This window comes from Pituophis catenifer, unplaced genomic scaffold, assembly GCF_029215685.1.
Source record: "Pituophis catenifer annectens isolate HBS135680 unplaced genomic scaffold, rPitCat1.0.hap2 SCAF_15, whole genome shotgun sequence".
NCBI lineage: Eukaryota > Metazoa > Chordata > Lepidosauria > Squamata > Colubridae > Pituophis > Pituophis catenifer.
In genome coordinates this window covers 9,020,181-9,031,707 of record NW_027256895.1, presented here as the reverse complement: position 1 = coordinate 9,031,707, position 11,527 = coordinate 9,020,181, and the positions used below count along the sequence as shown (strand labels likewise).

The 11,527-nt window shown below is 36.4% G+C and overlaps 1 protein-coding gene across 1 annotated transcript; it reads right to left on the bottom strand.

Annotated features, from left to right (window-relative positions):
• Positions 1-454: 454 nt before the first annotated feature.
• LOC139324311 (vomeronasal type-2 receptor 26-like) lies at positions 455-9,817 on the bottom strand. The gene is made up of 6 exons (XM_070954033.1): positions 9,591-9,817; positions 8,764-9,055; positions 7,462-8,322; positions 3,180-3,377; positions 2,609-2,735; positions 455-1,353 (listed from the first exon to the last, which is right to left on the bottom strand). The coding sequence occupies exons 1-6, from the start codon at positions 9,815-9,817 to the stop codon at positions 455-457; spliced, it is 2,604 nt and encodes an 867-aa protein (XP_070810134.1).
• Between the last annotated feature and the right edge of the window lie 1,710 nt (positions 9,818-11,527).

The window sequence follows — 11,527 nt, the reverse complement described above, 5'->3', positions numbered from 1 at the left end:
CCAAAATTAATACACTATGATACTGTGTTAAATATATGTTTTTAAAATGGAAGTCAGCTTTTTACTGTATTTAAGTAATTTTACTGTATTTAATTAATGCTTTAGGAATTAAAAGTATAAAATCCGTGAAATGTCTTTGCAAACCTTACACTTCATTTGAGCGAATATCTGAAACATCCTAACAGGGAATAAGAAAGATAGATGACCAAAATCAAGTTCAATGGATGTATTGAAAAGAAGAAAGCATGAAGTTAAAGAATCTTGGGATATGGTGAACATAAAGCAGCATAAGCACAGGCAATTATAATAAATCTTAATAATCATAAACATCCTACACAAATCTTTCTTTGACAGAAATAAAAACTGCTATGTTCCTTATATGTTTTCTATAGATAATAGTCATTCTAGTCATTTTTTCAACAATTTCTCTGAGCCAGAAAAATCCCAGGATATACTAATTTCTCTTTTTGAGTTGCTCCCTGTGGTTGAGGTGAGGCCGGAAAACAATGATGTAGCATTTTGGGAGGAATATGCATCCCAGTAATGCAGCACTGGAGGCCAAGATGGAGAAAACCTCCACAGCTACCATGGCTTTTCCTTTTGTGCTCAGATAGGCTGGAAAGAAAGAGATCCACACACTGCAAAAGGCCAACATGCTGAAGGTGATGAATTTGGCTTCATTAAAGGTGTCAGGTAATTTACGGGCAAGAAAAGCCACAATAAAGCTGGCGATGGCCAAGATACCCATGTAGCCCAAGACACAGTAGAAGAAGAAAGCTGACCCCTCATTGCATTGTAAAATCATTTCTTGGAGCTCTGAATGCATGTCCAACTCAGAGAATGGGGGAGATGTCGACAACCAAAGAATAAAAATACATACTTGAATGATGGAGCATGAAAAGACAATAGAAAAGGCCAATCTTTTCCCTACCCATTTCCTCATCTGAGATCCAGGTTTAGTGGCCAAGAAAGCCACAACCACAGTGATGGTTTTGGCCAGAACACTAGAAATGGCCACTGAGAAAGTGATGCCAAAAGTTGGTTGTCGGAAAAGGCAGGTCACCTTGCCAGGTTGGCTGAGGAAGAGCAAAGAGGAGAGAAAACAGAGCTGAAGAGAGACAAGCAGGGTGTAGGTGAGGGACCGGTTGTTGGCTTTGACAATGGGAGTATCCTTGTGCTTAATAAATTTTCCAAGTACCCAAAATGTCAAGAAAAAGAAACAAAGAGCTGCTGAGGCTAAACCAATTCCTAAATTTTCTTCAAAAGTTAGAAAAACCACCACTTTCTGGATACATCCTTTCTTTTCTTTATTTGGATAATGATCTTCTGGACATTTAAAACAATCTTCCATATCTGGAAGGGAAATCAAGGATATTTTTTTTCATTTAGGCATTCCATATTATTGAGGGGTACTTGGTACTCTCTGAGCTTGCTTGTTACTCTTGCAGATGTTTCATTACCACAAACTAGATCCCATCACAGTGTTAGTAAGGAATGCTGCTTGCTGTCAGTTATATTCTGGTGTCTTGCCTGTCTGTGTGGATGGGGACGTCTTAGAGAGTCTTTGGTTCGGCTGTTTACTGATGGCTCTTTGGCAGTTTCTTGATTGGGGTATTTTTTACTTGATTGTTGGTCTGAAGTTAAATTAGGAGTTAATTTATGCTGATCTGGGTGCTGATTACTGGTGGAGAGGTGCTGGAGTCTTTTTGTTCTCTTTTGGTCTGATTGATTGCCTCTTTTGCATAGTCTGTAGATGTTGTTAATGTCTGTGTGTTTATTGATAGCTGATTTGTCAGAGTGCCAGGCGTCTAGAAATTCTCTGGCATTTCTGGACTTGGCCTGGTCTAGGATGATCACATTTTCCCAATTGAATCTATAGTTAAAGCTGTCTATATGTTGTAAAATTAAAGAATTTTCTTCATGTCGTCTGACCAGCAGTTGGTGTTCACGGATGCATTCGGCCAGCCTTCTGCCTGTTTGTCCTACATATGGTTGTTGCAGTTCTTACATTATATGTTTTCATAACTCCTGTTTTTCTTCTGGGGTTGCTCTGTCTTTTGGTTTCCTTAGGATGTTTGGAAGGGTTTTAGTTGGCTTGTGTGCTACACTGATTCCATGTAGTTGTATAGTCTGTTGGTGCCTTTTGAGATATTCTTGATGTATGGCAGTATAATTCTTTTTAGGGTTTGTGCTGGTTGTACTATATTGGATTGACTGGTTTGGGATATTTTGATAAAGTTGTCTGGGTGTTTATTTTGTTGGAATCTGTTGTATAGATGCTCCATTTCGTGTTTCTGTTTTTCTGGGTTGCGGAAGTGTGTTTGGGCTAGATTAAATAAAGTACTTACACTGGATATCCACACAACTGACAACAAACAGCACTCTTTACTCGCACTGATGATGTTACCTAGTTAGGGTAATAAATAACTGCAAGAAAACAAGCAAGCTCAGAGAGCACCAAGAACTCCTCATTTCAACCCTGAGCTAGAAATATTCTTCTTTATTGGTATTCCATATAATTGAAAATCACCTTATTAATTTTATGCATCTAAGTAGTTTATTAAAGTTTGCTTAAGTCTAATGAAAAGTGGTAGAATTGCTAACCTACCATTTTGATTTGAAATCTTCCCTTCAGGGCATGGAGCACAGTCATAGCAGCAGAACTGTTCCCCCTCAATCCCTTTCTTCCAGGATCCAGGGAAACAAGGGTCATTGCATCGAGAAAGTGGAAGAACCTGGTGATAAACATAAAAGGTTTTGAAATTGGTGATGTTTAACAGAGTTTGTAATTTTTCTAAACAAGTAGAAATTAAAAGGATGTTCAAAATTTTCTGTTTGAAGGACAGGGTGAGCAAATAAAAACACTTGGTGACAATCTCATGGCAAATAATACTGAATTTAGAGGACATAATTCCACAGAGTGACAATTTCATGGAAACATGGCCACTCTTGAGATTTCAAATGGAAATGCAAATCAAATATGTAGACATGGCTTTTGTATTGTGATAGCATTTGGTCAAATTGATGAGTGCTTGATCATCAACAACATTTGAAAAGTATGTGCTGCTCTTTATTTTAAAGAAACAGAAATCAGATTTCTAAAGGGATGTTCAATGGCTTAAAGCATGTTTCATACAATAATTCGAAACCTGATTAAAAGTTGGGTTCCAGGAAATCACATCTCCATCAATGAATAATTCCTTCCCTTTCGGAGCTTCTAGATCCAGCTTTCCAACTCTAACCCTCTGAAAAGATCTGTTTGGAAAAGTGATCAAGTTGGTGATGTCGAATCCACCAGTTGCTTCCCGTTTCTCATTCAGGAACACTCTCTCCCCAGCTGAATTGTTGAAAGAAATGCCTTGAAGAAATGCATGGAGCTACTTGAAAGAGAATAGAAGAGACAATTGAAAGCAATATAACAGAGAAGAGAACAACATATTTAAGTTTCATTCACTCATTCTTCATATTGCATGGAAATGTACATGTCCACTCCATTATTTATTTGATATTATTTTAAGGAAAGGTAGGAATGAACTGAAGCACAATGAAAATAGGCTTTTGGGATTATGTCAGGTCCTTCAATCATGTTTTATGTCCACTACTTAAACAGCTAATTCAAGATTAATCATATCTAATCTTTCCTCACTGGTACAAGGCTATTTGAGAGTCTGATTAATTTCCTTTAGCCAGATATTAGAATCTGAGACTTAAGCATTCTTTGGTAGATAAATGAGAAGAGAGACTATTGCAAACATAGAGTTGTTTCAAACTATGCAAGCCACATCTAAGAAGTAGCAGCACTTCATTGCTCTAAATCTCTGATAGAGACAGAAAGCTCAGCTTGTCACTCATGAAAAGTTCATGAGCCACACAAAAGTTCTTGGAGAATTGATTATTTTTAGGAAGAGACAATGAAACATAATGTAAAGTATCATTTTAACTAACTCTTATTGTGCAATCTATGGTGATTTGTTAAATAACTCCTACTGATACCTAAATCATGATTTTTATAGCAGCTTCTGAGTGATCAGAATAGCAGAATACCTGAATGACAAAATAAGAGCACAAACCAGTTTTTCTGTATCTGTTTTATACAACACAACATTCGAAGGGACCTTGGAGGTCTTCTAGTACCACCCTGCTCAAGGAGAAGAGCCTGATACTATTTAGACAAAATGATGCTCCAATCACTTCATTAAAATCTCCAGTTATGTAGCAGCCAGTATTTCTTCTTTTTTCTTTTTTTTTCCAGTAGAGGTAGGCAATCCAGAGAGTTTTTATTGGCAGATTTCTGTTAAAAGGTTACAGGGTTTAATATGATAACCGATCTACAAGTTGATCCCGATTGGTCCAAATTTTATTACGTTCTTTTATGGTACTATATGTAGGTTGCAGACAGTCTGTCCTTGACATATGTTTCTGACTGTGTAAATAGTGGGTGAAAACTCTCCATTTTTCTGAAGTTGTTCACACTGTGTAATCTTTTGATCACCCGCAGCGTGTAAAAATGGTTTCTTCTAATATACGAATTTTCTACTTCAAATACTGTCTACAGTTAATGCATGGTTAAGGACAGGTGGATGTACAACTAATCCCATAATTTTTGGGTTTAAATCTCTAATTCCCTCAGTATTCTAATTAGTTTAATAGTCATTTATTGCAACAGATCTCCCAAATCTATGAGGTTTTTAGATGCTTTGGGATGATCGATGCTGAACCTGAGAATTTGGAGGTGACAGCCCCTAAAATCTTTTTTTTTTTTTGAATCAAGTTTTATTGATCCCCCCCCTTCATCTGCATATTTTATGAACAAAGTATTGGCCATATCATAATTTATACAATTTATCATATTCAAATACATTTTACTCAATTACAATTTTTGCCAACATTTCCTTTTTCCATTTTTTGATCGTGTCTTAAAATTTCTATGCTTATTTGTATAAACAACATCTTTGTTCGCCTTCAAATTCTAATTTTTCTGTTTTATCTCATATTTATTCTCTTTTATTTTTTAATAACTCATTCTTTGCCCTAGTGCATTTATTCATGTTCGGGGTTGCCTTTCTTCCATTTCATCTTTTTTATTGTACAGCAATCTTTCTTCTCAATCTCTTCCATCTCCCTCCCTTCTTTCCTTTCTACTTTCTTCTTCCCTCTTCTCCTACTCCTTCTCTACTTCCCCTTCCTTTCTCCCTCTCCTCCTCTCTTTCTCCCTTTCTAACCCTCTCTCCTACTCTTATTTCCTCTCCCTTCCTTCCTCCCCTCTTTCCTTTCTTCCCATTCCTCTCTCTCCTTTTTCCTCCCTTCCCTCCCTCTACTCCTCTTTCGTTTCTCTCTATTGCTGTATTCATTTTCAATTGTCTATTTTCCACTATGGTGTCCAGGCAGCCCCAACTTTTCTTTCATTTATTTTCTCAAAATTCCCCTTATCTCTTAATTATTAACAATGTATTTCAACTTATTCCATTTTTATCTTAAATCCTTCTTTAGTATTACCTTCCAACCCTTAACAATATCTTTCTTCTATTTTATTTCTTACATGTATTGTTTTATTCTTACTTGCATCATTTAGTAACATTTCCATTTTATTCAATTTTACATTTCAATTTTGATTTCAATTAATTCTTTTGTTACTATTATTTCTCTCAAATTTGTATATCTTCCAACAATATATTAGTCCATTCTGTCTTTCACATTGCATCTACTGATCTATTTTACATTAAATAATGTATTTCTTCTTTTTTACTTACTCACATTTCATTTTATCTTTACTTATATCCCTTTTACAATAATCTGTATCTTCCGTCTAAATTGCTTTTTACATATAATTTCTACAGTTAACATCCTTCTCTTCAATTAGCATATTCATCTTTTAAATTCCTTTTTACTATCCCCTAACTATTTTCTTTTAATTTCTCCACAATTCCATTCCTTGACACTTTCCTCCCTTTCTCCCATTCCCTTGCCTTCTTCTTCTCCTTTTTCTTCCCCATTTCTTTCTCTTCTCTCCCTTTTTGAGATGTATTCCCCCTTATTCATTTTTATTCTATCACTGTTAATCCCAGTGTAATCAACTTTTTTTATTCTGTCACTGTTAATCCCAATGTAATCATTTTTTTATTCTGTCAGTGTTAATCCCAGTGTAATCAACTTTTTTATTCTGTCACTGTTAATTCTAGTGTAATCATCTGTATCTTTATTTTTATTTATTTCCTTTCCAATTCTCCATGTTATCAATTTAAAAGGCAAGGATTTTTAAGTTTATTATTCCTTTGCATATAATTAAAATTCAAATTCATGTAGTGTCTCTTTTTTCTTTCTTTCTTTTTCTTTCCAGATAGTGTCCAATTCAAATGTTCATTTGAGCCATTCCAATTTCAGTCTTTGTTCTCTCCACTCTTCTTGCAATCTCATTCTAGTTATTTAAACAAAGCACTCCTACAGCACTTTCAGTACTTTATCATTATGATATAAATAAGCTTAGTATGATACTTTCTTTCCACCGGCAGATGTCTCTCTCCAACTCACAAATGCTCCAGCCACAAAGTATCCATTTGTAAATCCACAAAAATGATTATTTCCTCTTCCCCAAATTAAATTCTTTTGTTGTTTAAAGAATACTTCTCTATCTCCTTTTTCTTGTCTTGTTTTAATTTCCTCCAAATCCAGTTTTAAGTCCTGATGGAAGGAACCTTTTAAGGTTTTAGTTTTAAAGTTCCTTTTTTCTCTCCTTTTTTCACTTAAATTCCTGAGTGCCAATTAGTGAATTAGTCGTTGGGACTTCTTTCAAGCTTTTAAAAGTTTTTTCTTCGTACCTGTGAGTTGGCCAATTACTCACTCGGTAACAATACTCTGTTCATTCTCCACTCCTGCTCACATCTTAATCTGGTTGCCCAAGTTTATAGCGGACATAATGGCCGCCTCCCCCACTGCCGGGTCAAAGAGCTGTCTCTGACCTTCCAAGGAGCTTGCCTGCTCCTCTTTGGTCTTTCAAGATGCCTTTGTCTCTCCCTCATCCCTCCAAGATGGTTCCGGTCCGAAGACGCTCTGACAGCGGATTGTCTGGCTGGGTTTTTGCGAAGCCCATCAGAGCTTCTCTATTTCCCAGCCAGTATCGCCGCAACGCTTCCGGTTCCATTGGAACATTGGAAGGGACCTTGGAGGTCTTTTAGTACATCACCCTGCTCAAGGAGAAGACCTTACAACAATTTAGACAAAATGATGCTCCAATCACTTCGTAAACATCTCCAGTTATGGAGCAGCCATTATTTCTGAAGGCAAGTTTTTACATTAATTCATTATTCTATCAAGAAATTCTTCCTTATTTCTATGTTTTTCTCATACTTAACTAGATTTTACATTCAGAAAATATTAAGACTTTCCAGAATGAGTTCAAATTAACATAATACTACATCAAACTGCTCACTGAAATAAAGGAAGAGTCCAATTCAAAGAGAATACCTGCCAAGCCTGCAGATTTGGAAGATCATTTTTTTTACTCATACTTTTTTTCCAATTGAAACCCAACATGCGTGGAGCCTGCAAAGCATGAGCTACAGCATAAACAGCATTGTAGACACTGTAGCTTTGGCCAGTCATTTCCATTTCAAATATTGCTGCAGGTAGATCCTCCAGCTTCATCTCCACAGTGCAGTGAGTATTGTCTGTTTCTTGTAATTCTGGTTTTGGAAATGAACAATCAAATGATTGTTCCCAAACGTTCTGTCTAAACCCATCTCTGTAGTCTGAAAGAGGATTTATGGTCTGCAGAAATTCCTTGAAACCCAAAATTGCTTTTGAATGAACAGTGAAGGAAATAGCCCCATGGAACATCTTGAGATCCGAACTGATTTGAACGCCTGATAGTACAAAATCAATCTGTGCAGTCATGATCCACACCTTTCTAAGTAATGCAGTTTCCTTGCTTTCTGGGTCGACCAGAAATGTGAAAAACCTTAGGAATAAAATTATCCAGGCTTCTCCATAGACCAGAAATGCATTGGCTTTGCTAGTCAACATATTAATGGATACAGTTGAGATTGTTTGATAAAGTTCTGGGAAACTTTCCAAGTGGAGTTGTTCATCAAGCCTTTCTATAAAGGCTGAGCAGATTCCATTGTGTGAAAGTAAAGGCTGCATTTTCCGTAAGAAATTTTCTCCATTGTTATTATCAAAAGAAAATATCCCAATCCAGGTCCACCTGAAATGACGAAGCAGTTGGACAATCCCAATGTACTGATGGTCCTCTTTGGGGATCATGAAATAAAGTGAAGAGATCTTACTGGTCTGAAATTCCTCTTGGGCTAATGAGCCGTATGTCAGCTGAAAGAAAATCCAGTAGTATTCTTTAGAGTCTTTAGATTAAATTTAATTTTCCTATCTTGTTTTCATATAAAATATATCCAAGGAACATTTTTCCCCTAGCATTCTTTTATGAATGAACAAATTTCTTGGACTAGAAGACCTCCAATTTCCCTTCCATCTCTGTTATTCTGAGGATGTTCTCACTGCATGAAAATATTTCAAGCACAGAACTAGATCAATTGTTTTAACAGAAGCCATTCAAATCTTCCCTCAGGTATTGATCCTTGATACTCACTTCCTATAACTGGCATTGTAGTTTCAGAAAAGAAGGCCAAGTAGTAGATCTTAAGCCATGCAGAACATCTTAAAAGAATCTGAAGCCTAATGTTTGATGCCCATTAATTATTCCATAAGAACCATAAGATTAAGAATTTTCTGTTCAACCCCTTTAGAACTTACTTGTGGAATCTTGAAGAATTCTGTAATTTCAGCTATATAAGATGATGTGACAAAATCCAATCCTCCAATGATAGCCATGAGATTCTTCTGGATATCACATTTGTAGTTAGGGACAAATTCCTGAGATTTGAAAAGCAGGTCCAGAGTGGTGCGATAGGTCATCCTTGAATCATAGTAACTGTCATAGATGTGGAACCCGAGAGTGACATTGGGCAAGATCTGGGAGTCCTCATTGACCTCCTTCACAGCAAAAGCCAAGGCAAGGATGTGCTGGTAGAATTTGATTATTACACTGCAAATTATTTAAATACCCCAGTTGAAAAAGGAAGTTGGCAAATAAGTAATAGGTTTTCTAAAGTACTGAATAATTTGTACAGTGTTCAAAATCAATTTTTTACATTATTTGCACAATTTGCAACAAATATCTGCTACAACAAATAAAAATAATGCATTTTTCCTGGTAACCCATTCCCTAACTTTCCCCCCAAAATGGAATATGAACAATTAATTCCAGCATGTATCAGTCACTTATTGTATGTATGTTTTGTTCAGAGTGACAATACAGATTTTTTTTTTAAAAAAAATTACCTTAAGTTTACTAAATGTTCTTCAAAAGATGTTTTGCACCAAAGTTTCATATATTATATGACAAATACTTTACTGTAATGTAAAGAAAATGTTTATTTTTTCCGTAACTAAAAACATTCAAAAGATGTAATTGTCATATAAAGACTTAGACTAGCTATACAGCCTACATTTATACTGAGAATCTTTTACTTTCATAAGCAGTTTGGGGAAACTAATTAAGATTAGAAAAAGAACCTTACTTTGGTATGTCATAAGATGCTATATAAGGGTGTTCCTTAAAATTAATTTCATAAATGTTGTAATAGGTGAGCGACACTATCCCACCAATGACGAGGTCACCAGGTTGGTACCACTCATGTGGAACAAGGAAAGCATCGCTTGCAGGGCAGCTCAGAGTCACTATTTTCTTCACCAGGAACACCAAGAAAGCAACATCTTCACTCTTGAAAATGTATCTGTCTTTCATCCTATCCTACAGGAAAGATTGCATTATTCCAATGGTTAATCCAGCAATTAATTCAAGGTTTATATCTGAGAGTGCACAATATCAGAAAATCCACTATTATCTATTTGAAGATCTATGAGAGTAGAAATCAGTGAGTTGAATTACATCAGGGTTTGAACAGATACACTGGCAGAGGAGAACAGAGGGAGGAAACCTGTAGCAATGACTCTGACACACAGCCATTATTATCCTTGTGCCAATCTCCCTGGGGTTCAAGATACATTGATTGTTGTTGAATTGAAATGACCTTCTGTGCAGTCTTTCATGTTTTTGCCTAGTGAAGAAAATATGGTGATTCCTGTATGAGATAATTTCTTTGTTTTTGATGAGAGAATAAGCAGCTGATGTGTTTTGTTTTTTTTAAATATTTTTATTGTTTTTGTACCACAAAAATAGTTTTTTTTAACTGCTCTCCTCTATATTTTGGATGACAAACTTGTCAGCTAAGTTGGTTAGGAAACTGTTCGATCTCCCACTTGCTGCAGAGTTTGTCTCCCAGTTGATATCAGGATAGTTAAAGTCTCCCATTACCAGTAGCAGGGGTGAAATCCAGCAGGTTCGGACAGGTTCTGGAGAACCGGTAGTTCAAAACCTGGTTAAAAGTTGGGTTCCAGAAAATCACATCTTTATCAATGAATAATTCCTTCCCTTTTGGAGCCTCTAGATCCAGCTTTCCAATTCTAACTCTCTGAAAAAACCTGTTTGGAAAAGTGATCAAGTTGGTGATGTCGAATCCACCTGTTGCTTTCCCTTTCTCATTCAGGAACACTCTCTCCCCAGCTGAATTGTTAAAGGAAATGCCTTGAAGAAATGGATGGAGCTACTTGAAAGGGAATAGAAGAGATAGACAATTGAAAGCAACATAACAGAGAAGACAACAACATATTCAAGTTCATTCACTCATTCTTCATATTCCAATAACTATATAATCTTTAATAACTTTATTGTCACTGTATGTGTACACACAGTATACAACAAAATTCACTTAACACCGAAGTCTTCCGGTGGCAACGCGTCGTCGATAGCAGCTCCTTTCAAGACGCTAGCCCCACAATCTTGTTAAAGCCGCTAAAACAGCAAAAAACAGCTGTTTAGCGGTTTGAAAATTTTCCCTCGGGAAAAGAGGGGAAAGAGAGCAGCCAGGCTTGGGTTGAGGTTCCCAAGAGTTCCAGGTATAATTCCTGGGGCACGAAGGGTGAGAGCTCCCTAGAAGCCTGACACAAGCTCCACAACCGGGACGCTTCTGCATTTAGCAGAACAAGATGCCGCGACCATCCCTGCAACATTTTAACACTATTCTGGATATAAAAGCAGGCAGAGCAAAGACAGGAGGAACTCCAATTGCAAGTATTAAACTTTAACTCCTGTGTATTGAATACTTCCTTCTTGATTGCTGTGGGAAGAAAGTGAAAGGAAATGGCACCAAGCCTTAATTGGGTGTGGTAACGAAAGTTAACTTCAAAATATTCATTTGCGCTGACAGTTTCTGCTGCCACTAAAAAGAACTTGTCTCAAAAGAAAGAAGAATTAAATTGGACTGTAGAGAAATTTAAATTTGCTGAGGACTGAAACTAATTGGAAAAGTTAATTTCTGGGAGTGGTTGCTGTAAAAGTTTTAATTTGGAACGGAAAATTTGAAAATGGCTTCTAAGCAAATAAAGATTGCTGGGG

Coding starts and splice junctions, on each gene's coding strand:
- LOC139324311 (XM_070954033.1), bottom strand. CDS start 9,817: ATGAAAGACAGATACATTTTCAAGAGTGAAGATGTTGCTTTCTTGGTG. Junction 8,323..8,763: donor AATTCTTCAAGATTCCACAA/GTAAGTTCTAAA, acceptor ATTTTCTTTCAG/CTGACATACGGCTCATTAGC. Junction 2,736..3,179: donor AATTATTCATTGATGGAGAT/GTGATTTCCTGG, acceptor GTTTATCACCAG/GTTCTTCCACTTTCTCGATG.